This window comes from Oryctolagus cuniculus, chromosome 6 (assembly GCF_051225735.1).
Source record: "Oryctolagus cuniculus isolate XC-2025 breed Fujian yellow rabbit chromosome 6, ASM5122573v1, whole genome shotgun sequence".
NCBI classification, from domain to species: Eukaryota; Metazoa; Chordata; class Mammalia; order Lagomorpha; family Leporidae; genus Oryctolagus; species Oryctolagus cuniculus.
Genome location: NC_142872.1, coordinates 167,431,225 through 167,457,374, shown reverse-complemented (window position 1 = coordinate 167,457,374; position 26,150 = coordinate 167,431,225). Strand labels below are relative to the sequence as shown.

The 26,150-nt window shown below is 52.9% G+C and overlaps 1 protein-coding gene across 3 annotated transcripts; it reads right to left on the bottom strand.

The window, feature by feature from the left end:
• Positions 1-2,223: 2,223 nt before the first annotated feature.
• On the bottom strand, positions 2,224-21,280 carry LOC103347038 (glycosyl-phosphatidylinositol-anchored molecule-like protein). 3 transcript variants are annotated; one of them, XM_051831018.3, is made up of 4 exons: positions 20,586-21,280; positions 7,288-7,532; positions 6,568-6,675; positions 2,224-2,648 (listed from the first exon to the last, which is right to left on the bottom strand). In XM_051831018.3, the coding sequence occupies exons 2-4, from the start codon at positions 7,508-7,510 to the stop codon at positions 2,308-2,310; spliced, it is 672 nt and encodes a 223-aa protein (XP_051686978.2). In that variant the 5' UTR covers positions 7,511-7,532; positions 20,586-21,280; the 3' UTR covers positions 2,224-2,307. The 3 variants fall into 3 exon arrangements, with proteins under 3 accessions (XP_051686978.2, XP_069932002.1, XP_089190778.1); XM_070075901.2 differs by having other exon boundaries at positions 20,603-21,280; XM_089334652.1 differs by lacking the exon at positions 20,586-21,280 and adding an exon at positions 20,454-20,574.
• Positions 21,281-26,150: the final 4,870 nt, after the last annotated feature.

The following is a 26,150-nucleotide window of genomic DNA, read 5'->3' as shown; positions in this document are numbered from 1 at the left end:
TGTCTTAGGGGTTTTTACATATAAGATCACCGCAAACAGTGACAATCCAAATGTTTCTTTTCCAATGTGGATGACATCTGTTTCTTTCTTCTGCCCAACTGCCCTGCCCAGGGCTCCCAGTACTCTGTTGAATAAAAGTGTGGAGTGTGGGCATTCCCGTCGTGTTCCCAATCTGAGGGAAAATGCTCTCCGCTTTCTCCCCCTCAATGAGGTGTGAGCAGTCAGCTTCCTTGCCTGTCTCGCCTGGTCTGGATGGTTTCTGCTGGGAGGGTAGTGTCAGGTGAAAACAGAGCACATTCCAGTGCTCTCTCTTCTGCTGCTTTGAGAATACTCTGTCTTCACCTTTTACAGTTTGATTTTAATCTGCCTTTGATTCCAGTGATTCTGGGTGGTGAACTCAGGCCTGCCAAGGTGTGGGCATGCATACCCTTTATGTTTTGGGAGTTTCTGTTGTCAGTCTATCCCCCTGGAGATCTAAAATCCCTCTCATCAATGCTCCTGTTTAATGCTGTTTAATGCTGTCCCAACCTTCTCATGTGCTTTATTTATTCCCATTACTTTACATCTTTTGGTCCTCCAATTCTGTATCTGTGTATAGCCTCTTCTTAAGCTCAGTAGTTCTTTGTTCTCTTTGAATTATTCTTCTGTTGTGGTCTTCTATATTATCTTTAACTTCATTTATTGTATCTGAGTCAGTGGGTGGTCTCACTGCAGTGGGAAATGCACAGTCACACACAGCGACACAATCCCACAAGGGCAGACCAGTCACGGACACAGCTCGAGAAGCAGCCAGCACACAGCCAAGCCCGCCTGGTGGAGCAGCAGCTAGTCCAGCACTGCTCATCTCCTAGGAAGCTTTGCTGAAACAGGACAGAAAGCACAGTCCAGCCAGCTTGTCCACCTGTGACAGTGCTTAGGACCATTATCAACCTGAGCACTGCGCACTGCAAAAGGTTCCATGCACAGCAGAGTTCTCTGCACCAGCATCACCTGAGCCCGTGTGTAACACGTGGCCCTACAGTCGACTACGGCTACGGGCTCACCGGGCCAGAAGAGCTCCTCGGTGGCTTTATAATCTGGACAACCACAGTGGTCTATGCCGACATTGACCAGAAAGTCATTCTGCCGTGCACAACTCTAAGCTTGGATGTTTCGCACACACACTGGGACTCTCTGGAGAAGCCTGTCTGATGCATCCACCACAGACAACCCCACCTTCACAGACGGAGACCTACAGGGGCTGCCAAGGCCTGGGGAGGGTGAACGGGCAGTCACTGTGTATTTGCTGCAGGGTTCTTCTGGGATCTGCACTGTTCTGGAGTTAGACAGTGGTGATGGTTACGCATCCCTGTGGATGTCACCTCAATAATACACTCTAATATGATTACAATGGTGAACTTAAGATGTGTGAATTCTTCCCTGTTACTTTCACAAACAGGTTAACTGACTTACGAAGGAAGGAAGAGGAGGAGGTGAGCCCAGGGGGTCTGGAATTTTCTGTTCCCTCCACTTCATTCTCCTGGTACTGACCAGAGATGCGATGAGAGGGGCAGCAGCCCCAACTCTCCTTGCATTCAGGTCAGGTTGCAGATGGCTTCAGGGCCACCTCCAACCTCCCAAGGGGCCATTTCAGTGTACTTCAGTACATTCATGGTGTTGTGCATCCTCACCACTGTCTATCTGCAGAACAGTGTGGACCTCCAAAACAGACCCTCACCAGTCTCACAGGCTAACGTCTGGGGAAAGTCTATGGCCCATGTGAACTCAGGGGCCATGTGGAGACAACTCTGTGCCGGCACAGCCATCTGGCCCCTACAAGGGTGCAACATGCTGCGGCCCCTTCCATCTGGCCCTGGGGACCAGGGTCTCTCCCTGACCCAACAACTGGAACCCATGGCCAGCACTGCAGGCGGGCTCGAGCCTACAGTCTGCACATGGCTGAGGCTGCTCTTCCAGCCAACAGGCAGACTTGCCCCTGGACATTTTCCCTGTGGACTACAACAATCTCTGTAAGCGGAAAAGCAAGAGGTTTTCACACAGCGAATCTTTAGGCCACCGTGTGTGAAGGAGAAAAAGCACTTTAAACACTCAAACTCCAAGGCAGTTCCTCGGTAGGTGGCACAGTACAGGAGACAAGAGCAGACATGGGCTGGGGCCAGATCCTGAGCATGTGCAAGCAAACTACGTTCATGACCATTTGTGTAAATAATTACTTTTAATTTCTCTCTTGAAATAAAGCAGACATGAGCCATCTGGGCCCAGCAGATCAGTCTCTGGCTCATAAGAGGGAAACGGAGAGTAAAATCGCTATGAGGGACAGGCAAGATGGGTCGACCATCCCAGGAGAGGTTCTCGGGTCAGTAGATTGCTGACTACGATGGAGACCAGGCTCAGGAAGAGCTGCGAGGCCCCCAGTCGGACTGCACTCTCTAGGAGCGGCTCCTCAATGGCAGTATCGGGCATTATGTCCCGCTCCAGGTTCGTGGGGCCTCCTTCGTTGCAGTAGAGGCTATTGCAGCAGCGAACAAAATAATAAGCATTCGTGATAAAGTTAATTTTTGGTGCTTCAGGAGGCTCATGAAGAGCATATACAAATGAGCAGTTGAATGTACAGTTCTTGTAAATAAGCATTTCACGAGAGTTCAGTCCTACAAAAAATAACAATGAAAATCACTGACATCTGCATTTACTGCTTTAATGGTCGCAGCACACACTCCCACCCCACCTCCCATTCAACCGCAAGTAGCTCATGCATGCATTCTTCACTGCCAAATCATACAAGATTGCCTGGAATCCTGACCACGGGGGAACGTCCCCGTTCCTAGGTCCTGAAGACTCCAAGAACCCCACCTTCTGGAGATGCTTCTCTCTCCACACTGCCTCTACGTCTGCCTCAGGCCCTCCTGCAATGGGGTATGGTCATCTCCCCCACAGCTACACAAATGAAATGTGCTGTCCATTTCTGTCACGATGATTGCAGAACTCTAGAAGGTAAATGGAGGCCAGAAATCATGCTGTACTCAACGCTCAGAGACCCTGCGGATGTTTAACAGGAGTGCCCAAATTAACAGGACCTAATACTTTAAAAATTAAAAAAAAATTTAGTTGAAAGAGTTACAGAGAGGGAGAGAAAGAGAGATCTCCCTTCTGCTGGTTCACTCCTCAGATGGCCACAAAGGACAGCTCTGGGTCACGTCGAAGCCAGCAGCAGGAGCTACATCAGGTCACCGATGTGGATGGAAGGGCCCAAACACATGGTCTATCCTCCACTACTTTACCCAGGCTTCTGAAGGGAGCTGAATCAGAAGTGGAGCAGCCAGGAAACAAACCCAGGATGATAAGGGATGCTGGCATCACAGGCCGCAGCCTAACCTGCCGAGACAACGCCTGCCCCTAATGCTGATTTCTGCAGTTGGCGAGACTCTTCCAGGAGGAGGCGGCATCCTGAGGTGCTGCAGCACATCATGAGGCAGGAGCACAGGGCATGCAACTGTGTACCTCCATGTGGTGTCTTACAAAGCCCCAGGAAGCTGACACGGGCTCCAACCTAGCCAACAATCAAATCAGACACCTCCAAAGGGCCTGACTCTAAGCATCATGTTTGGACTAAGGTTCCACCTGTTATATGTTAACATCAGACTTTAGGGACCAAGATGTGGTGTGTGTTCAGGGAACATCCAACACCCAAAGTAATACTTACATCACAGTATTCTGTCCCTGGCCGTCAAAACTTCATGTCCATCCTACAGTGCAAAATGCATTCATCCTATCCTCAAAGTCGCAATCACTTCATGTCACAGCATTGCTCAAAGTCCAAGTCCAAAGTCTCACCTGACACCCAAAGATAAATGCGGCAGCCGTGAGCCTGCACAGCTCCACGCTGCATCCCAGAGAGAGAGGCAAGAAAGGCACAGGTGCACAGCTGCCATGATTCACAACCACGGGGTAAGCTGCCATGCATTTACTACTTTTACTTCAACAGGTGCTTTGCAGTTTCAGGACTGGAATCCTGCACACATCTGGTTAGATTTTTTGTAGGTAAAACTCTGGTAATACCTTGCAGAAGTCCGGGAGCTGCAACAATTACAGGGCTGATCTGGCGACAGTCAGACGTCTCAACAGTCTGACCACTGGATTCATGTGTTCCTGCATGCACACACTAATCTCTTCCCCCCCAACTGCCTTGTCCCGGATCGCCCACAAAACGAAGCTGCTGTCCACGACTATATATGCATCGAGTTACTAGAAGAACCGTAAGCGATGCTACCTTTGGAGCCTTTCCACTCAGCAGCAGCCCTGGCCATCGGTCAGGCTGGGGTGAAGTCCATCCTTCGTTCCTTGCTAAGTGCAGCAGGTCCTTGTCTCCAGATGACGCTGAGTGAACACGCATGGGCTTGTTTCCGTGTAGCCTGGGGCTTTCAGTCCTCTGGAGAAAACACCCATGCAGCCAGGCTTGGGGCCGTGTGGCGGACGCTTCTGTAGAAAGGGAAGAGGCCGCACTGCCACGTGCAGTGACGCCATCACGTTCCACTCCCCCAGCAGGGACGCACGGTCTGGTTTCCGGGCACCCTCCCCAGCATTCGTATCACACTGGCATGAATTTCATCTTGGTCCCTCCGACGAGAGGCAGCCATGTGCCTTAACGTGCACCCTCCTAACAGCCAACGATGCTGAAAATCTGTTCCCGTGCCCACGGCCATTCGTGTCCTCACGTCAATGACACGTCTCTTCCTGTCCTTGCCCTGCCTCCTAGTCAGACTGGCTGCGTTGATGCTGCATTCTGACTGCTGTGTGGGTACAGGACGTCCATTCATTCCTGGATACGTGGTGTGCAGCTACTCTCTCCGACTCTGCGGCCTGTCTCTGTGTCCTTGTAACAGGGTCATTCACGGCAAAAAATTAAAAGAAAACACAGACTTCCAATTGGCTGAGGTCCAGCTTCACCACTTGTGCCTTTTGAGGACCACACTTCAGGGTCAGCTCCACGCGGCTTGCTGAGCACCAGAAGGATACGCGTTTCTCTTCCGTCTGGCTGTCAGAAAGCTGCTCAGTATGACTTCTGCATGTCACCCACAACGCATTCTGAGTGCTTTTGTGCAAGGTCTGAGGTCATCGCCCCTCCTGCTGCGGAAGAGCAAGGGCAGTCCGTCCTCCAAGGCCGAGTCTGTGTCTGTCCGTCATCTGCCCCTGAACTGCGTTCTGCTGTGTCCTGCAGGTCTGTGTGTCTCCCTGCCACAGATTCTCCCTGCTGTTGGCTGTGAGCACAGCGCTGCCTCGGATGCTCAGAGAGTTTGCCCTGCAGATTTCCCACTCAAGGCTCTGCAGGGCCTCTCGACGCTCCTGAAGCAGAAAACGTCCCGGCACTCCGGCACGGACAAACCTCCACAGAGGACGCCCAGACGTTCTTTGCCCCAGTGCATGTCAGAATTCACCAATGCAGAAGACGAAACTGTTAAATACAACCCTCACCACGTCCACGTGTGGGAGGAGCAGAGAAGGGGAAGTGGTGGGTGGGAGGCTGAGGGTCTGAGGGAGAGTCCAGAGCCAGATCCACCTGAAGCTGAGGACGCTGGGAAGTCCCAGCCTGCAGGGAAATCTCAGAGCCTTGCCCTCCGTCCTAACAAAGAGCCCACACAGAGCGTCTCATGTGGATGCTGCAACTGCTCCCTTATAGGCTGGCGGCTTCGCAACTGCTGGGGCCCTAGGAACTGCTGGCAGCTGGAAGGACCAGAGGTGGAGGTGATGGGGTGGACAGGAAGGATGCTCGTGAGAGGTCAGGCTAAGGTCCTGGGAGCCCATCGCTAAATTAAGCCACCTTGACCTTCCTGAGTCAGAGGCCCATCTCACAGCCACCTTGCAACCTCACTGAGTTCCTCTTGGTCTACTAGACCCAAGAGCCAGTCAGGGACAGAGAGCCTGAGAGAAAGCAGTCCCAGCCTGACTCATGAGCCGTCATCCCAAAATGGCAACACCAAACCCTTCAAAGACCCTGAGCAGGGCCCACGGTGGGCACACAGACCAGCAAAGCCAGACTCTGGGTCTTGGCCTTAGCCACAGATCCGCAGGTGCTCACGAGCCAACAGCAGTTCCTACAATGAAGAGGGGCTGGCACAGTGATTTTCTCTGCCCCACCCTGAGCCTTGCTGCCTGGGTGTGGTGACCATGGCACTGAGGGTCCAGGTGCATCCCCGCCTGCCACTGCTCAGGGAGACCCTCCCCAGGTGTCCCAAAATGGAATGGGCAGTGAGCTGTGGCACTGGCTGTCTACACATGACCAAGACAGACAAGGAAAGAGGCTGTGAGGCCCAGCAATGCTCCTTTCCCATGGAGAGGGGGCAGCTGTGTAGCCAGCCAGGTCTACCCACCTGGCACAGTACCTGTCCTTAATTAAAGACAGAGCCCACTGCCCCAGCAGGAAGCTGATCCTGCTACCTGGGAACACGCTCTCAGGATGGGAAGACAGCAGGGGCACAGGGCACAGACACACAAACAGCCTGGCCCAACCTCCTAAACTGTTGAGCCCACACAACTCATCCACAAAGTTTGAGGACATAAAGAGGTACTTACGCATGGACACTGTCAGGCAGCGCCTAATGTGAAAGGGACAGGTTGTTCGTCCTACACAATTAAAGTTGTTTATTTCCAGACAGTTAAAGCATTGCATATTAAATCTCCCTGAATAAGAAGAAAGAAGACATCAGACTTCTCCTTGTGCCTTTGCCACCCACTACCAGCCCATTCTGCCTCCTCTCACAACAGGTTCTGACTCTTCCTCCAGGGCCTCCCCAGCCTGCAAGACCCGCACGGGCAGTCTGACTCTGTCCCACACCAGCTTCCCTGAGCAAAGACAGGCAGGCCCAGGAGCTCCCCTGCTCCCAGAGCCAGCTCTGGAGGAGTGCCCTAGGCGGCCATGTGTGACAGTGCCTTACCCTTCCAGTGAGAACACCTCCAGGAAGGCAGGAAACTGCCACAGTGCAGAGTCCTCTGGCTGCCACTAGACAAGCCACTGCTGCCTGTCGCTCATGGGAAAGTGCCACTCCCACACTGCCCCTCAAGTCCTGGTCAGCTGCATCTTGGGGAAACTCCTCTTTCTCCTGACCACCCTCTCCTAGCCAAGCACAATGTCCCACAATGACCTTGCACTTCCACCCCACCCCACAGCCCATCACATGGACAGTGCAGAGCCCAGTGGGCTTAGATAATTCAAATTCCAGGCCACCTATCCAAAGATCCCGTTCAATTCCAGGGAATTCTCATCCCCATCACCACAGATGGAAAGACACTTACAACGCGGTTCAATGGCATTACTGCCATTGCTCTCCAGCCCTGGTTCCCTGGAGGTAGTGACGCTGCTATCCACCCATGGTTCCCTGGAGGTAGTGACGCTGCTATCCACCCATGGTTCCCTGGAGGTAGTGATGTTAGTTTCCACCCACAGTTCCCTGGAGGTAGTGACGTTGCTCTCCACCAGGGGGAACATCATGGTGAGAAGTAAGGCCAGGGGCAACATGGTTTCCTGCAGGAACTTGAACCTGGAGGTGAAGAGAGCAAGCACCAGGTTGGTGCTGGGGTCGGAGCTTCCCTGTGTCCCTGAGACAGGAGAGGGTGGACCTCAAGAGCAGCAGCAGTCCAGCTGCAGGCTTTACAGCTGCTGTCTAGGGAAGGCCTATGGACCCAGGACATGGAAGGGTCAGGATGAGGCCACTGCCACTCCACAGAACAGTGATTCAAGCAAGCCACACTTTACTCAAAGGTGCTTGTTAGCAAACGAGTGCATTAGAAAATCATCTTGAGACTATTAAAGAGAAAGAGGAAGAGACAGCAAAATTGCCTTTTTAAAAGATGAAAACCAATATTAAATTGCAAATGTGTGAGAGGCAAGCACAGGTGACTGTGATGTGAATGGTTTCCATGACATCATACTGCTGACTCCAAATTGTTGCTTTTTCCACAGGAACCAATTCCCCAACACTCTGGACACCAACTCAGTGCCCAGTGAGCTCATTTTCACTCTCCCCAGACAGGGCCCAGACACCACAGGTTAAGGGCCTGGCCCCAAGTACTGCTAGCACTTCAGATGCCACTCTCAAGTCCACACTTCCTATACTTCTGACAGGTGTAAACCAGAGGTTCTCATGACTGCCCCCTTCTCCATGTTTAGCTGGAATGGTCCCAGAATGGGGAAAAAGAGTTTGTTTTTGATTGCCATCTTATTATAAAGGATACAACTCAAGAAGGTGCAAATGGAGGAGACAGAGTAAAGTAGGAGGTGGGGAACAAACAGCCTCCACGCCCTCTGCAGGCACCACACTCTCAAATCTCCATGAGTTTAAAGCAACTGAGAAGCCATATAGGGCACACTGTTATGGGTTTGTATGGAACCTTCACGACTTAGGTAAGGTTGATTAAATCACTGGGTGCTCATGATGAATTCCACCTCTGCCACTCTTCCTCCCTGGAATCTGGGTGGGTGAAACTGAAAGATCCAGCCCTCTAATTCCACCATGGCCTTCCTTGGTCCAGCCAACATCTTTAAGCCATGTAGGAGCCACAACCAGCAGACATCTCATTAGCATACAAGTGACAATCATCACTTCTGAGTTTCCAGCATTCTTACAAGCTCTCTTAAAATCAAGCAGTTTGATTCGCATTTCCCTGACAGCTAGTGATCTTGAAAATTTTTTCATGTATCTGTTGGCCATTTGGATATCCTCTTTTGAAAAATGTCTGCTTAAGTCCTTGGCCCATCTTTTAACTGGATTGTTTTGTTGTTGTGGAGTTTTTGATCTCTTTGTAGATTCTGCTTATTAATCCTTTACGAACTGCACAGTTTGCAAATAATTTCTCCCATTCTGTCAGTTCCCTCTTCACTTCCCTGAGTGTTTCTTTCACAGTACAGACACTCCTCAATTTGATCTAATCCCATTTATTAATTTTGGCTTTGACTGCCTATGCCTCTGGGGTCTTTTCCAAGAACTCGTTGCCTGTGCCAGTGTCTTGCAGGGCTTCCCCAATTTTCTCCAGTAATTTTATGGTGTTGTGTCACAGATTAGATTTTAATCCATGTTCAGTGGGTTTTTGTGTAAGGTGTAAGATAGGGGTCTTGCTTCATATTTCTGCATGTGGAAATCCAGTTTTTCTAGCACCATTTGTTGAAGAGACTGTTCTTGCTCCAGGGATTGGTTTAAGCTCCTTGGTCAAATATAAGTTGGTTTTAGATGTTTGGATTAATTTCTGGTGTTTCTATTCTGTTCCATTGGTCTATCCATCTATTTTTGTACCGGTAACATGTTGTTTTAATTATAACTGCCTTGCAGTGTGTCTTGAAATCTGGTATTATGATGCCTCCGGCTTTGTTTTTGTTGTACAAGATTGCTTTAGCTATTTGAGATCTCCTGTGCCTCCATGTGAACTTCAGCATCATTTTTTCTAGATCTGAAAAGAATGTCTTTGATATTTTGATTGGTATTGCACTGAATCTGTAAATTGCTTTTGGAAGAATCGATATTTTGATAAATATTGATTCTTCCAATCCATGAACATGGAAGACTTTTCCATTTTTTAATATCTCCTATTTCTTTCTTTAATGTTTTCAACTCTCATCATAGGGATATTCACATCCTTGGTTAAATTTATTACAAGGTATTTTATTTTTTTGGTAGCTATTGTGAATGAGATTGATCTTAGAACCTGAACCACTGCCTTTACATTATCTGTATACAAAGGCTGTTGATTTTTGTGTATTGATTTTATATCCTGCTACTTTACCAAACTCTTCCATGAGTTCCAATAGTCTCTTAGTGGAGTTTTTTGGATCCCCTATATATAGAATCATGTCATCTGCAAATAGGCATAGTTTGATTTCCTCCTTCCCAATTTGTATCCCTTTGATTTCTTTTTCTTGCCTAATGTCTCTGGATAAAATTTCCAGGACTACATTAAGTAGCAATGGTGCGAGTGGGCATCCCTCTCTGGTACCAGATCTCAGTGGGAATGCTTCCAATTTTTCCCCATTCAATATGATGCTGTCGGTTTGTCACAAATTGCTTTGATTGTGTTGAGGAATGTTTCTTCTATGCCCAATTTGTTTAGAGTTTTCATCATGAAAGGGTGTTGTATTTTTTAAATGCTTTCTCTGCATCTATTGAGATAATAATTTTGTTTTTGTTCTACAGTTTGTCAATGTGATGTGCTCATTGATTGATCTGCGAATGCTGAACCATCCCCGCACACCAGGGATAAACCCCATATGGTCTGGGTAGATGATCTTCCTGATGTGTTGCTAGATTCAATTGACTATTATTTTGTTGAGGATTTTTGTATCTATGTTCTTCAGGGAAATTGCCTGTATTTTCTTTGTTGCATCTTTTCCAGGTTTAGGAATTAAGGTGATTTTAGCTTCACGGAAGAATTTGGGAGGATTTCTTCTTTTTCCATTGTTTTGAATAGCTTGAGAAGAATTGGAGTTAGTTCTTTAAATGTCTGATAGAATTCAGCAGTCAAGCCATCTGGTCCTAGGCTTTTCTTTGCTGGGAGGGTCTTTATTACTGATTTCAGTTTCTGTCTTGGTTATGTGTCTGTTTAAGGTCTTCATGACTCAATAAGGTAGGTTTTTTGTGTCCAGTAATCTATCCATTTCTTCTGGGTCTTCCAGTTTTTTGGCATAGAGCTCTTGTAGTAATTTCTGATGATTCTTTTTATTTCTGTGGTTTCTGTTGTTACATTTCCTTTTTTCTCTAATTTTATTATTTGAGTCATCGCTCTCCTTTTTTTGGTTAGTTGGGCCAATGGTGTGTCAATTTGGATTATATTTTCAAAAAACCAGCTCACCCCAGTTAGAATGGTTTTCATACAGAAATCAACGAACAACAAATGCTGGCAAGAATGTGGGGGAAAATGTACCCTAATCCACTGTTGGTGGGAATGTAAAACAGTAAAGCCTCAATGGAAGACAGTATGGAGATACCTCAAAAATCCAAATATAGACCTAGCATATGCCCCAGCATCCCACTCCTGAGAATTTACCTAAGGGAAATGAAATCAGTAAACAAAAAGAGTTATCTGCACTTCCATGTTTATTGCAGTTCAATTCACAGTAGCTAGGACTTGGAATCAACCTAAATGGCTGTCAATTGAAGACTGGATAAAGAAACTATGGGCTACTACACAGCAGTAAAAAAAAATAAATAAATAAAAATTGAGATTCAGTCATTTGCAACAAAATGGATGAATCTGTAAAACATCATATTTAGTGAAATAAGCCAAATAAGGGATAAATACCATATGTTCTCCCTGATCTGTGAGAACTAATAGAGCACCTAAAACAAAATCTGTAGAAGTGAAATTGAACTTCAAGAAGTGATGACTTGGGGGCCAGCGCCGTGGTGCAGTGGGCTAAAGCCCTATCCTGAAGCGCTGGCATCCCATATAGGTGCCGGTTCTAGTCCCGGCTGCTCCTTTTCTGATCCAGCTCTCTGCTGTGGCCTGGGATAGCAGTGGAAGATGGCCCAAGTCCTTGGGCCCCTGGACCTGCATGGGAGACCTAGAGGAAGCACTTGTCTCCTGGCTTTGGAACGGCACAATTCTGGCCATTGCAGCCATCTGGGGAGTGAACCAGTTGATGGAAGACCTCTTTCTGTCTCTACCTCTCTGTAACTCTGTCTTTCAAATAAATAAATTTTTTTAAAAAAAAAGAAGAAGCAAATGGATGTTCTAGAAAAAAAGCAGAATCTGACTAATTTAACTGCAGCGAAGACTCCAGTTCAGATGCCCATGTCCCACATCCAAGAGCACAGGTTTGCTTCCCAGCGTGGGTTCCGGACTCCTCTTCCTGCCAGTATACATCCTGAAAGGCAATGATGATGGCCCAAGGAGTTGGGTCCCTGCCACCGATTTGGGAGACCTCACTTGAATTCCTTCCAGTGTGGCCCAGTCTCAGCTTTCATGGGTCTTTGGGAAGCAAACTGAATGCCCTCCCCCTGCCCCCTTATGTTAGGTAGGAAGTCAGAAATGAGCTTATGTGTGTGTGACAAGGGCCTAAGGAACTGACATCTACAGCGGTCCAGCATCCACATCTCAAAGTCATCCTGATCACCTTCCAGGTGCAGTCCAGTATCTGCACTTCAAAGTCCCGCCCGGATCCTGATGACCTTCCAGGGAGTCCTGACCCTTCTACCTGGCCTGATAAACATCCTTCCTCTAAGGCGGGGCAATGCCAGCCAGGCTTCCCCTGTCTGATAACTTCAGTGGAAAAACTCAGAAAGGAATATTTTGCATTTACACCCAACAAGTCCTTTGTTCCAGAGGAGAAGAAGGAGTGGGGGAGGGAAAAGGCAGGAAGGCAAGACCCATCCCCTTAAAAACCCCAGCCTAAATGTGAACTGCGCACTCTCTCTCAGGTCCTGTCTGGAGAGGTGCCCACCCGTTCTTACGGATGTCCCTACCCTAATAAACCTTGCTATTTTGCTTTCCACTACTCTCTGTCTCATGCCTGAGCTCTCTCTTGGGCGAAGACAAGGACCCTTTGCTTCTCCGGTAACAATTATACCCACCTCTCCCTCTCTCTTCTTTCCCTTTCTTCCTCCCTTCCTCTCCACTTAAAGAGAATAAAAAGCAGACTAGCAAAAGATGAAATCACAAAACACAAGGACAATTTCTGGGGTAAATGTCTAGGTAACAAGGGTCCTAGGACAAGGGAAGGAACAGAGTTGGGAAGGAGATGCATAGATGAGAATGAAACAGCTGTTAGGACCTGCTAGGCCACAGGGACACAAATTGTTTATTCCAAGACCTTGGTAGAATGGGACACAAATAGTTCATTTCAAAGCTGACAATTTCACTGCCTGGACTCATCTCAACTAGTTTTCTGACAGCAAAACGGTTTATGCCTCTGACAGTTCTTCTACACACAGAACTCTAAACTTACTCTTTGACCTTGAGCCTTCCAATTGGATCCCTGGAACTCTCCAATGAGAGGACTCGTAACTTAGTTCATTTAAATCGTGTCACATACATGTGGGGTTCTTAGATCAGAATTCAGAAATTAGCCTATGTGTGTGAGCGGGGCCTGTGGAAGACAAAGCATCTGCAGAAGCTCACTTGGAAGCAGTGATTTTACATTTCACTCATACCTGGACCCTGATAACTTTGCAGATGGTCTCAGCCCTCCCCCCAAGGAAAGCACTCCAGGAGAGTCCTCTCTCCTCAGCACCAGATGAGTATCTGCCCTGGTAACACTGAGCAATAAAACCATCTCATCCCTCCTCCAAGGTAGGCACCCTAGGGGCGGCTCCTCTGCCGGGTGGGCTCTCCTGTCTGACAGCAATGAGTAGTGAAACCTTGGGAGGAATTCCACCTAATTCACACTCAGCACACCCTCTGTTCTGGGGAGGGGAGAGGAGAAATGATGCTGGACTCCTTTCCCTTATAAGCCCCAGTCTGCATACAGACTGCACTCTCAGCTCTTAGCTCTCTGCTGAGCTGCCTGCCTGGCCTGCCCAGTATATTCTCTCCATTTAACCAGGTGACCTTGCTAGCCCTATCTGAGTAACCAGACACACTCCCTCTCAGATTCTGCTCCATCCATTGTCAGATGCCCTACCCCAATAAATCTTGCTACCCTGCTTAGCACTTCTCTATCTCACATCTTTTTTGCATGAAGACAAGAACCTACCCCATCCATCTCTGCTCACAGGGTTATAAAATGATGCAAAGTTCTGATGTCCTATGTGGCAGTGTTATGTAGGAAGCTAGAAATTAGCCTATGTGTGTGTGAGAGGGGCCTGAGGAAAACAGCACCACAGAAGCCCACCTTGGAAGGAGCCCAGTAATCACACTGCAAAATCCTGCCCAGACCCTGGTAACTTTCCAGGTGGTCTCAGCCCTTCCGCCAATAGAGCTCCCCAGGAAAATTCTCTCTTCTCAGCACCACATGGGTCACCTGGCCTGACGACACGCAGCAATAAAAACCATCACACCCTTCCTCCCAGGCAGGCATCCTAGTGGAGGCTCCTCTGCCCAGCACCACGTGGGCTCCAGGCTGACAGCACTGGGTAGTAAAACCTGGGGAGGAATTTTAACTGTACTCAGCAAACCCTTTTGGTGGGAAGAACTGAGCCTATCCCCTTAAAAATCCCAACCTGAACAAAGACTGTGGCTCAGCACTCAACTGTCTGCTGAGCTGCCTGCCTGTCCTGCCCAGCATATTCTCTCCATTTAACCATGTGGCCTTGCTGTCCCCGGTCTGAGTGACTGACTGGGCACTCTCTCTCTCGGATTCTGTCCCATCCATTCTGATAGATTCCCTAACCCATTAAACCTTGCTACCTTGCTTACCACTGTTCTCTATCTCATGCCTGAATCCTTTCTTGCTGGAAGACAAAACCCCACACACTCACCTCTGCTAGCAATAAAAAAGGACACAACTGTCACAGGTGAAATGAAGGCAGAGGAGAGATTATTACCTCAGTTCGTTGTCTAACACTGAAGAAGAAATTTCCTAACAGACAAGGCAAAGAGAAAAGCAGGATGCATTTAAACATAGGATTTATTTGAGTCAGAGACCTCTAGCCAGAGGGGCCTGGAAGGGGGCTCCAAGAGAGGCAAAATTCAAAGGGGGCTAGTGGTAGTGGGGTTTTTAAGAACAATTTTGGGGAAGAAAAAAACTTGGCAACCAGCTTGACATTCAGTTAGTTACAAGGCAAGAACAAAACCCATCAAAAGACCTGATCTGTAATCTCACTTTGTGGAGGGGTAGGATAGGTAACTTGTTTTTACAGTAAACCACAAGCTCATCCTCATGGTAAAACTAGAAATTCCTAAGAAATGGAGCAGGCATTTTTGACCTGCTAAAAGTAACTTTTGGGGAAAGCAAGCATTTCCTCCAGGACCACTGCCTATTAACCCGTCTGACTCCTTGTAACAAGCCTCATCCATTTTAGCTCACTGCCTGAAAGTAGGTAAAACTCCATTTTACACCTTCCTTACCCCTGCCTTCTTCCAAGAGACCAGCTCAGCCCCAAGCCCTGTCCTGTGCCCCACACCACCGCCTGCACTCTTTTCCAGGTTTGAAAGCCCAGGAAATCTTGAAAAACCTGTATGGAAAAACTCACCTCCACCTACTGCCCCCAACCCCTGACCCTTAGCCCACCCTAAGATTTATAAGGCCCAGCCCCCTGGAGGACTGGGCCCTCTGCCACCTGCTCAGTCTGTGCGCGTGCTGGCAGCTGGTCACTCACCTCTTGAGTAAGTCTGTTCTGGCTGTGAGTTCATATTCTGTTTCCTCCCTGTTCTGCAACCCCTTGCTTATGTTAGGTGGGAAGTCAGCTATGAGCTTATGTGTGTGTGACATAAAGGCCTAAAGAGAAGACATCTATGTCCAGCATATGCATCTGCATCTCAAAGTCATCCCGATAACGTTTCAGGGACAGCCCAGTTCCCATCCTGCCCTGCCCCTTCTACCTGATGACCTGCCAGGTGGGGGTCCCCGCCCCTTCTGCCTGACAACCTTCCACAGTCTCCCAGATGCAGCCCAGTATCTGCATCTCAAACACCCTGCTCCGGATCCCCATTCTCCAGGGGGTCCTGCTCACCCTTCCTCTGAACCCAGGACAGAGCCAGCTAGGCTTCCTCCTGTCTGATACCTTCAGGGGAAAACTTAAATAGGAGATTCATAGTATTTACATCCATAAAATTCTTTGTTTCAGGAGGAGATGTGAAAAGACAAAGACCCATCTCCTTAAAAACCCCGGCCTCAACTGGACTGCGCGCTCAGCCCTCTGCCTCTCTGCCTCTCTGCTGAGCCGCCCACCTGGCCTGCCCAGGTGTACTCTCTCCACTCAACCATGTAACCTGGCTTCCCCCTTCCCAGTCCGAGCAACTGAGCACTCTCTCTCAGGTCCTGTCTGGAGAGGTGCCCATCCGTTCTTACGGATGGCCCTGCCCTAATAAACCTTGCTATTTTACCTCCCACTACTCTCTGTCTCATGCCTGAATTCTTTCTTGCACGAAGACAAGAACCCTGCCATTCACTGGTAACACTTACACTATGCACGGGGTTAATGGGAGCAGTTACAGTGTGGGCCCATCCTCCATGGCTGTTTACTAGACACAACCCATGCTCTGTGGTGCTGGTGTGTGAAGCCAGGGGTAATGAGGACATCAGCTATCTCCCTCATCCCCAGCTTCTGCCTGTGGGGTGGGGGAGTGGGGGGTTGTGTGTGTGTGGGGGGGGTGGCTGCCCTCCCTCACCACATTTCCATCCCTTCTCGCAACTGTGCCCCACCCTCTCCAGGCAGCTATGACTAGCTGAAAGAAAAACAAAGAAGTGCAAAGGGACACTTTTTTCTGCTCAAGTTGTTAGGAAGTCAGAACTTTAGCCTCTGTGTGTGTGAGAAGGGCTTGAAGCCCAGCACCTACTGGGAAGCCCCAGAAGCCCAGCGTCTCCCACTTCAGAGTCCTGCCCAGACCCTGATGACCTCCCAGGTGCTCCCAGCCCTCCCCCCAAGGACAGCTCCCAGGAGAATTCTCTCCTCAGGACCAAAGGGGCTACCTGACCTGATAACAAGGGGGGCAATAAAACCTTCTCAGAGGCCCTAAGGGAAGCCCCCCTATTCTGCCCAGGCCAGCAATTCCTGGGCAGAGGAATTTGCTGGGGAGGAATTTGCTAATTTTCCCCCAACAAACCCTTCCGCCAGGACTCTCTGTCCTTTGTCCTGGAGGTGGGTAAACAGACTCCCTTAAAAACCTAGGGAGTCCAAACAGACTTTGCGCTCAGCCCTCTGCTCTCTGCTGAGCCCCCGCCTGGCCTGCCCAGGTGTGTTCTCTCCACTCAACCATGTACCCTCGCTCTCCCCAGTCCCAGTGACCGAGCGCTCTCTCTCTCTCTCCATCCCTTCCGTTCTGATGGATGATCTGTCCCCAATAAACCCTCATCACCCTGCTCTCTGTCTCACACCTGCATTCTTTCTTGTGTGAAGACAAGAACATCACAGCTTCCCCAGTGACACTTCCCCAGTAACTGGACTGGGACTTCATCTTTTGCACATGACCCTCGATAACCTATCTCTGCTGGTTCCTCTAACCACAAATATTCACCAAGAAAGATCCATCCCCCAACACCTGTCCTAGCCAGCTTAGGAATGGCCGGGGTGGACACAGGGTAGGACAACTTGCTGTCTCTCTCTCCTACTGATATGGGACAGGATAGGCAGGGAGCCAGGTGAGGACCACAGAGCTGAAAGTCACAAGCCACTCCCCTCTGCCCAGTGTGCCCTCCTACTTGTCAATCATAATGCCCCCTTTCCCAGGATGCATCTCCACCATAAGGCACTTGGGTGGGAGTTGGGAGAGATGCCAGGCATTTTGAGATCTCCATGGACTTTTACAGAGGGATCACACAACTCCCAGGTAGCTTTGTGCCCACAGAGTGACCCCCAACCTCACACAAGAGGCCAGCAGCTGAGGAGAGAGCTCTCGTCCACCAGAGAACACTACTGGAGGAGGTGCTGGGTGCTCTCTCCCTCTGCTTCCCCTCCTGCACCCCTGGTCTCCTGCCGGCCCTCTGCACCCTGACAGGGATCTCCGTGAGCAGCTCGCGCTCACCTGTGTTTACCGTCTCACTTTTCAAACCAACTTGTTCTCTCGGGCATCTTCTATGTGCCCGTGCGTAGAAGGCTTCTCTAGGGGAGAGGCAAGCGCCTAGAACACAAGGTCCACACCCACCCCGCGGCTACCAGCCCTGTCCCGAGGCAGGCGAACAGCCAGACGGGACCTCAGGTCTGTACAGGCCTCAAGCCAAGTCGACTCCTGGGCAGCAGTGACCGTCCAACACCGTGGCGCTTGCCCTGCTGTCAGCAGACAGGGGTCTCTGCTCATTGCTACAGCAGGACGGCTCTTATATTGTAACCCCTCAGACCTCCCCTGGACGCTGCACTCTTCCACAGCAGATGTCCGGTTCCTGGAGCGAGTGGTTTCAAAACCCCCCTGGCTGAGCTGGGCTTGAACCCCCTCTCTTTAAAACAGCCAGGGGTGGGGAAGAAGGACCTGGAGGGAGCCACCCGCCGGGACGCGCGGCCAGCACACGGCCTGAGCGCAGGTTCAGGCGCGAGGACGGAGCGGCCGCTGCTGGGTCGCGGGCGGCGACACGGACGTCAGGGCCACGGGCAGGCCGCGCGCCCGCCCTCAGGCGGCCTCTGCTGGCCACAGGGCCCCAGACAGCGAGCTGGGCGCGTTCGGAGACAGCAGAGCCGCGGGCCCACGCACTGCGGCTGCGCCCCGGGGCCGGGAGCCCTGGACCTCAAGGCCCATTCCGGACGCTGGTGTCACTCGGGACCGACGCCGAGAAAACGTCACTTTGTCACCAGCGGCACCCCCGCCCCTGTAATTCCACGGGAGAACAGAGGGTGCGGGCAGGACGAGGGGTGGGGGGCTCCGGGACCCCGGGGAAGGGGGCTCACGAGGGGAGGGAAGACCTCCGGGGACCCTGGGAGGGGCTCAGGGGAGGAGATGGAGGAGGATGAAGGGCTCCGGGGACCCCGGGTGAAGGGGCCAAGGAGAGGAGGTGGAGGAGGATGAAGGGCTCCAGGGACCCCGGGTGAAGGGGCCCAGGGGAGGAGGCGGAGGAGGGGGAGGGCTGTGGGGACCCCGGGGAAGGGGGCTCACGGGGGGAGGGGGGGGGCTCTGGGAACCCCGCGGAAGGGGGCTCACGGGGGGAAGGGAAGGGCTCCGGGGACCCTGGGGAGGGGGCTCTTGGAGGGGGAGGAAGGGCTCTGGGGACCCCGGGGGGTGCTTGGGGGGAGCGCGAAGGGCTCCAGGGACCCCGGGTGAAGGGGCCAAGGGGAGGAGGCGGAGGAGGGGGAAGGATTCCGGGGACCCCGGGGCAGGGGGCTCACGGGGGGAGGGGAAGGGCTCCGGGGACTCCAGGTGAAGGGGCCCAGGGGAGGAGGGGAGGGCTCTGGGGACCCCAGGGAGGGGGCTCAGGGGAGGAGGGCGAGGGCTCTGGGGACCCCGGGGAAGGGGGCTCACGGGGGAGGGGGAGGGGGAGGGGGAGGGCTCCCGGGACCCTGGGGAGGGGGCTCAGGGGAGGAGAGTGGTGTCTGGGGACCCCGGGGGGGGGCTCAGTGGATGAGGGGGGGTCCGGGGACCCCGGCGGGGCTCAGGGGAGGAGGGCTCTGGGGACCCCGGGGGAGGGGGTTCAGGGGAAGAGGGGGAGGGCTCTGGGGTCCCCGGGTGAAGGGGCTCGGGGGAGGGGGAAGGCTCTGGTTACCCGGGGGGAGCTCAGGGGGGAGGAGGAAGGCTCTGGGGACCCTGGGGGGGCTCAGGGGAGAAGGGGGAGGGCTCTGGGGACCCCGGGTGAAGGGGCTCCGGGGTGGGGGAGGAGGAAGGCTCTGGGGATACCGCGGGAGGGGCTCAGGGGAGGAGTGGGAGGGCTCTGGGGACCCCGGGTGAAGGGGGGTAGGGAAAGGACTCTGGGGACCCTGGGGAGGGGGCTCAGAGGAGGAGAGGGGCGTCTGGGGACCCCGGGAGGGGCTCAGGGGAGGAGGATGAAGGGCTCTGGGGACCCCGGGTGAAGGGGCCCAGGGGAGGAGGCGGAGGAGGGGGAGGGCTCTGGGGACCCCGGGTGAAGGGGGCTCACGGGGGGAGGGGGAGGGCTCCGGGGACCCCGCGGAAGGGGGCTCACGGGGGGAAGGGGAGGGCTCTGGGGACCCGGGGGGGCTCACGGGGGGAAGGGAAGGGCTCCGGGGACCCTGGGGAGGGCTCAGGGGAGGAGGGGGAGGGCTCCAGGGACCCCGGGGTGGGGGCTCGGGGGGGTGGAGGGGGAGGGCTCCGGGGACCCCGGGGAGGGCTCAGGGGAGGAGGGGGAGGGCTCCGGGGACCCCGGGTGAACGAGCCAAGGGGAGGAGGTGGAGGAGGATGAAGGGCTCTGGGGACCCCGGGTGAAGGGGCCCAGGGGAGGAGGCGGAGGAGGGGGAGGGCTCCGGGGACCCCGGGTGAAGGGGCTCTGGGGAGGAGGATGAAGGGCTCTGGGGACCCCGGGGTGGGGGCTCACGGGGGGAGGGGGGGCTCTGGGGACCCTGCGGAAGGGGGCTCACGGGGGGAAGGGGAGGGCTCCGGGGACCCTGGGGGGGGCTCAGGGGAGGAGGGGGAGGGCTCTGGGGACCCCGAGTGAAGGGGCTCAGGGGAGGAGGTGGAGGAGGATGAAGGGCTCTGGGGACCCCGGGGGGGCTCGGGGGGGGAGGGGGAGGGCTCCGGGGACCCCGGGGGCAGGGTCTCCCGCGGAAGGCTGGCTCCGGGATGTGAGGCGGGGGTCCAGGTCAGCCACAGCTACTGGCCCCCGGCGCCCCCGAATCGGGCCCTGCACAGACCCACCAGGCCCTGGGACACTGCAGCCACCTCCGCTGTCCGCGTGTCCGCCCCAGCGCCTGCAGCCACTGGGCCTCAAACGCCAGCCTCACCCGCCTTTCTGGAACCTTCTTCCACGGCCGCCACGTCGCCTCTCACTTGCGGGACGCTGCGCCCGACCCCGACCCCGACCCCACACGCCTTTCGCCAGGTTCCTTCAGGGACACTGAGCCAAAAATACCAGCCTGAAAAGCGCGCTCACCTCGGCCACTCACGCCTCAGGAGGCCCGGAAGGTTCTAGAAGCCTCAGGGCAGGCGGGGCCGGCCTCTTCTCCGGGGTGTCCCAGGAGCCCCGCCCACGGGACTGCCCCTGGCCGGCTAGGGCGCAGGCTGGTGGGGACCCACGTCACTCAGGTGTTGCCCCGCCCCTGCGCGGGCAGACGGAAGCTGATTCGCTCTCTGCCCGGCAGTCCAGCCCCTTCCCGCCGCACAGCCGCGGAGAAGGCCGGGCGGCTGCGTGCCCTGTGGGCGGTCGCTGGGCGGTGGCCCTGCCTGGGCTCCGGCCTTCGCTCTGGGCCCCGCGCCCTGAGCCGCCCTGGCCTGGGGACTCGGGCTTGGCCCGGAAGTTCCCGGGGACTCCCGCCGCCCCACCCGGAGCCTGGCCGCGCGCCCCCGCCCCCCTCCCGTGTCCGCAGGAGTCCCCGGTGTGGTCAGGCCGCTGCAGCCAGTGCCCAGACCCGCAGGTGTGGGAGTGACCACGCTCCGCGGCTTTGCTTCCCGCGGGGCTTGGTGCCTGCGATCTGTCCAGGGCCTGGCAGAGGTGACACGCAACGGTGGCCCTGCCACTGGCGGTTCCGGAAGGAACCGGATGCAGCCGGCCACGCCCGGCTAGAAGGGGCCCCAAGACAAGGCCACTTGCCGCGGCGCACTTGAATCTCTGCGTGGCCCTTCCGTGGGGCCCTTAGTGTTAGTGGAGATGGATGGGGTAGGTTCTCGTCTTCACCCAAGAAAGAATTCAGACGTGCGACAGGAACCGTGCTGAGCAAGGCAGCAGGGTTAATGGGGCCGGGCGGCCGTCACCCCGGGTGGACAGGACCCGAGAGCAGGCGCCGGTCACTCAGACTGGGGACAGGGAGGGCACATGCTTGAATGCAGAGAGTGCACCTGGCAGGGCGGGCGGCTCAGCAGAGAGCTGAGTGCGCAGTGTGCATTCAGGCGGGCTAAGGGAAGCCTTCCAGCTCTGCCCGCCATGTCTCCTCCCCCGCAGGACAGGGTTTGCTGGTGTGAATTAGGGAAGTTTCCTCCCAGGGTTTCACTGCTCAGAGCTGTCAGCCTGGGGAGCCCCCGTGGTGCCGGGCAGTGAGGCTCCCCAGGGCACCTGCCTTGGAGGAAGAATGTGAAAGTTGTATTGCTCAAGGGGCCGGCACTGCGGTGTAGCAGGGAAAGCCGCTGCCTGCAGGACCGGCATCGCATATAGGCACCAGTTCGAGTCCCAGCTGCTCCACTTCCGATCCAGCTCTGCTGTGGCCTGGGAAGGCAGTGGAAGATGGCCCAAGTGCTTGGGCCCCTGCACATGCGTGGGAGACCGGGAAGACGCTCCTGGCTCCTGGCTTTGGATCAGCCCAGCTCTGGCTGTTGCAGCCATCTGGGGAGTGACCCAGCAGACGGAAGACCCTTCTCCTGCCTCTGCCTTTCCAATAAATACATAAATCTTTTTTTTGAATGAGGTTTTACTGCTCAGTGTTACCAGGCCAGGGAACCCATGAGGAGCGAGTGCTCTCCTCCGGAGGAGGGCTGAGACCGCCTGGAAGGTTACCAGGGTCTGGGCGGGACTGAAGGGCAAGATCCTGGGCTGCCTCCAGGGTGAGCTTCTGCGATGCTGGGTTCCCCTGCTTTCCTGAGGTCCCTCTCATGCACACATGGGGCTAACTCCTAACGTCCTGCCTCACGATCCCTGCTCAAGAGAAGGTACCCATAATCTTACGGGGACACAACGGATGGAGGTCCATCTTCTGTGGTTTCTTCAGCACTGACAAAGGGGCACGGTGCTCATTATGGGTGTGCTTCTCTTGCTCTCTGCCCATGGTGTTTGAGGGTGGCCTCGCAAAGATGGCCCAGCCCTGTGCAGAGGACTGATCGTTCTGCCTGACGGGGCAGGCTGGGTGGGTTGTATTCTGTTAGAGGCAAACCAAGGGCGCTACAACACAGTCGTCTAAAGAGACGCAGGACAAGTGCAAAAGCCACGTCCCCGAGGCGGCTCACTGGCCAGGATTCCAAGAGCAGTGGCCAGGCCAGGTTTTCCAGCCTTGTTTAGCCTGGACCTGGAGTTGTCTGGCCTTGTCCAGGAAAGTAGGAACATGATTTGTACGCATCTACTTTGACCCACAGACATTTCTGGAGCAGACACGCTCCCGGGCAGCAGTGAGCAGGTCCAGGGCCTGGCTTTTTGTGAAGGACGGAGTGTAGCAGTCCCGTTCCGGGGGCCTGGTCGTGGCAGCTTTTCAGTGGATGGAAGCTGTGTTTTGTTTCCCAAAGGAAGGGGCTATGCTCTGGCTCCCTGTGGATAGCCTGATTCGGGAACTTCGCTATTTCCCTGTATCTAGGAATCTGTAACCTGGTAGGGAACGCCGGGGCTGGGTTCAGAACGAGGAACTTGCTGACGGCCTGTCTCCTCTCGGGCTGCTCCTCTCTCCCAGGGGGTGAGGAAAAGGGCTAAATAGTAATGTGCTGGCAGACTAGCTATGATAAGCCCCCCCCCTTAACTCATTTAAAGTCAAATAGAACTGACAGGAGGGTGGGCTTTAAGACCTGGCCAGGTATGTGTGAGGCCCAGACCTACCCACGGGGTACTGGAAGAGACATCAGAAGGCACCCATTGGCTCCCGTTACGTGGCTGGACTAGGAGCACTGGTCTGAGCAGGAGGCCGGTACAGAGTTGGCAGCTGTCTCGATGGAATCTTGTGGTTTTCCCTGCAGTGTCACTGACTGTGGGCCAGCCCCTCAGTAGCTGGGCAAGCTGAAGGGCTTCTTAGCTTGAGGCCAACAGGGTCTGCTGTTCTGACCCAGGAGCCCTTCAGCCCCAGGGTGGTCAGGTTCCAGTGGCCTGGCTCTCGGCAGAGCTGACGGGACTCTTCAGAAGCCTGTTCCTGTCACGACACCTGCTTGCCCAATGCCCTGCTCCTCATATCAAAAACAGGTACCATTTGGAGGTGGACTGGCCTTGCTGGGATCCTTGATGGCAGATCACCGTGTACAGCAGCCATTGACGGGCCTGCGCCTACCCTTACGTCGCTTCTTCTGCCTAGCTTGCTCCTCGTTCTCCCAGTCTATAATAAAGTAGACCATGGAGGGAGCCTCTATGATGTCATTCAAGGGGGTGCTCAGTCCCATCCCGAATAGTTGAAGATTTCCCTTAATATCGTCAGGGTGAGCTAGAAAGCTGTGGTCACGGGCAAACTCAACACTTAGTATTTCCCTGTGAGTTAAGACAGTGCCCATGAGGAGAACTAGGACCTTTCATGCCGGATCGAATATGGTGACCTGTCTATATACTTTGAGGTCATCAGTGAAACTTCCCATCTCCCCCTCCGTTTTTTTTTTTTTTATTTGACAGAGTTAGAGAGAGAGACAGAGAGAAAGGTCTTCCTTCCGTTGGTTCAGCCCTCAAATAGCCACTACGGCTGGAGCTACGCCGATCTGAAGCCAGGAGCCAGGTGTTTCCTCCTGGTCTCTCATGCGGGTGCAGGGGCCCAAGCACTTGGGCCATCTTCCACTGCCCTCCCGGGCCTCAGCAGAGAGCTGGACTGGAAGAGAAGCAACTGGGACTAGAACCCGGCGCCCATATGGGATGCCAGTGCCGCAGCCGGAGGATTAACCAAGTGAGCCACAGTGCCGGCCCCACCCCTCCGTTTGTTTTAAAAGGGGAGTTCTGTCCACTTACGACGCACACAGAAAAATCAGGCTAGCTGTCACATTATTTCATAGTTTAATCTCTCACTTTCTGGCTATGCTACTTGCCAGGAATTATTACAAAAAAGGTCAGCCATCCCTTTTATAGGATCTAGGGGTCAAAGCGTACATCACAGTGGAGAGTCTTGCAGAACAGTCAGCTTCCCTTCTGGAGCAGAAAAGAGAAATGAGGCGGCGAATACGGTCTTTCTGGTTGCTTAGGCTGACTTCCTGGGCTTTCAGATTTAACTGGCATTTAACAAGTGCTTACTGCGTCGCCTACTTGGAGAAGTTGTGGCAGACGTCTCTGCCACCCTTAGGCTTCCAGACTTTTACCATGTAGCCAGTGGGTTATGGGCCTGGGTTGCCGGGTTTAACTAGTGTTACCATGTAACCCATAAGTTTATACTAGAACTTACCACGTAACTCAAAAGTGAGTTTTTGCATTTATGTAGTAAGTTCTTGGGCTTCCAGGTTTTCACACTGGACACTAGAGCTCCTTGGGCTCCTGGAACCCAGGTCTCTAGATCTGCACGTAACCATCTCCCATCGTCTCCAGGTCTCTTTTGGAACACTTCCTCTGTTTTGTCTGGACCCCACTTGATCCACATTTTGAGCTGGCAACGCCTGGCTATTCAGTGTTAGCTGAGACTGCGTCAGTCCCCCTTTGAAGAATCTGGCCTGTGAGCCAGAGACTGGGGCAGCTGGGAAAAAGAAACATGCTCATAACTGAAGTTTGGCATCATTGACATCGTGGCTGCACTGCTCATATAATCCAAACAGCCTAATGGGTTATTATCTCTACAAGACGAGAGATATATCCTCTGACAGTTCCAGGGGCCCCTCTGGAAATACCAAAGTCCAAAGAATTCAGAACCTTGATTTTCAGAAAGTCTGTTAAAGGTGCCAAGAGAACTTAAAGTCTCTGGGCAAAATGGAATTTCTAAACACTGTGAACTAATATGCATCTGTTTAGAGTGATCTTACCAATTGTAGATCCGATTTTAAGACTATTTATAGATAGTTACTAAGATATTATATACATTTTTCAAAAACCTCATTGCTGTAACAGATCAGGCTTCAATCTTAGGTCAGTGTAACTTTGGGATGAACACTCAACTGTAGAAAATTCTGGAAACTCTTTTAAAATCATAATCGATTTTATCACACAGAAACTTCTTCCAAGATGTTTTCCTCTCAAACAGTGTATGACTCGCTCACACATTTTGCAGCTTTTCAAGCCTTTAGGTACTTTCAGGCCATCTTGACTCGTCAAGCTTGGACAAGTTCTGAAAATACATGGTAACAAACCCAGTCTCCCTTGTCGGTTTTCACACTTGATCTTAGCCAAAGGCGGAGAGGCAATTCTTGACAGCATTTAAGATTCTACAAGTACATACATCCATGTTTTTATGTACCTTTACCCAAGTTTTACTTAGCAATGATGCCTGGATGACTGAAGAGACTGAGATACTGATAAATACCATGCCATTATCTGAATTACTTTAGGGCCAAAATTACATTTCCATGTTTTTAAAATAACTCACAAGGATAATAACACCTCCAAAACAGCAAACACAGGTGCTAGGCTATTGTTAACAACTTTGAAAATACCTTCATCCCTTATAATTACCTTTTTAAGATTTACTTATTTATTTGAAAGTTAGAGTTACACAAAGAGAGGAGGAGAGGCAGAATACACAGAGAGAGAGGTCTTCCATCCACTGGTTCGTTTCCAGTTGGCCACAATGGACAGAGCTGCGCCGATCTGAAGCCAGGAGCCAGCAGCTTCATCCTGGTCTCCCATGTGGGTGTAGGGGCCCAAGGACTTGGGACATCTTCCACTGCTTTCCCAGGCCACA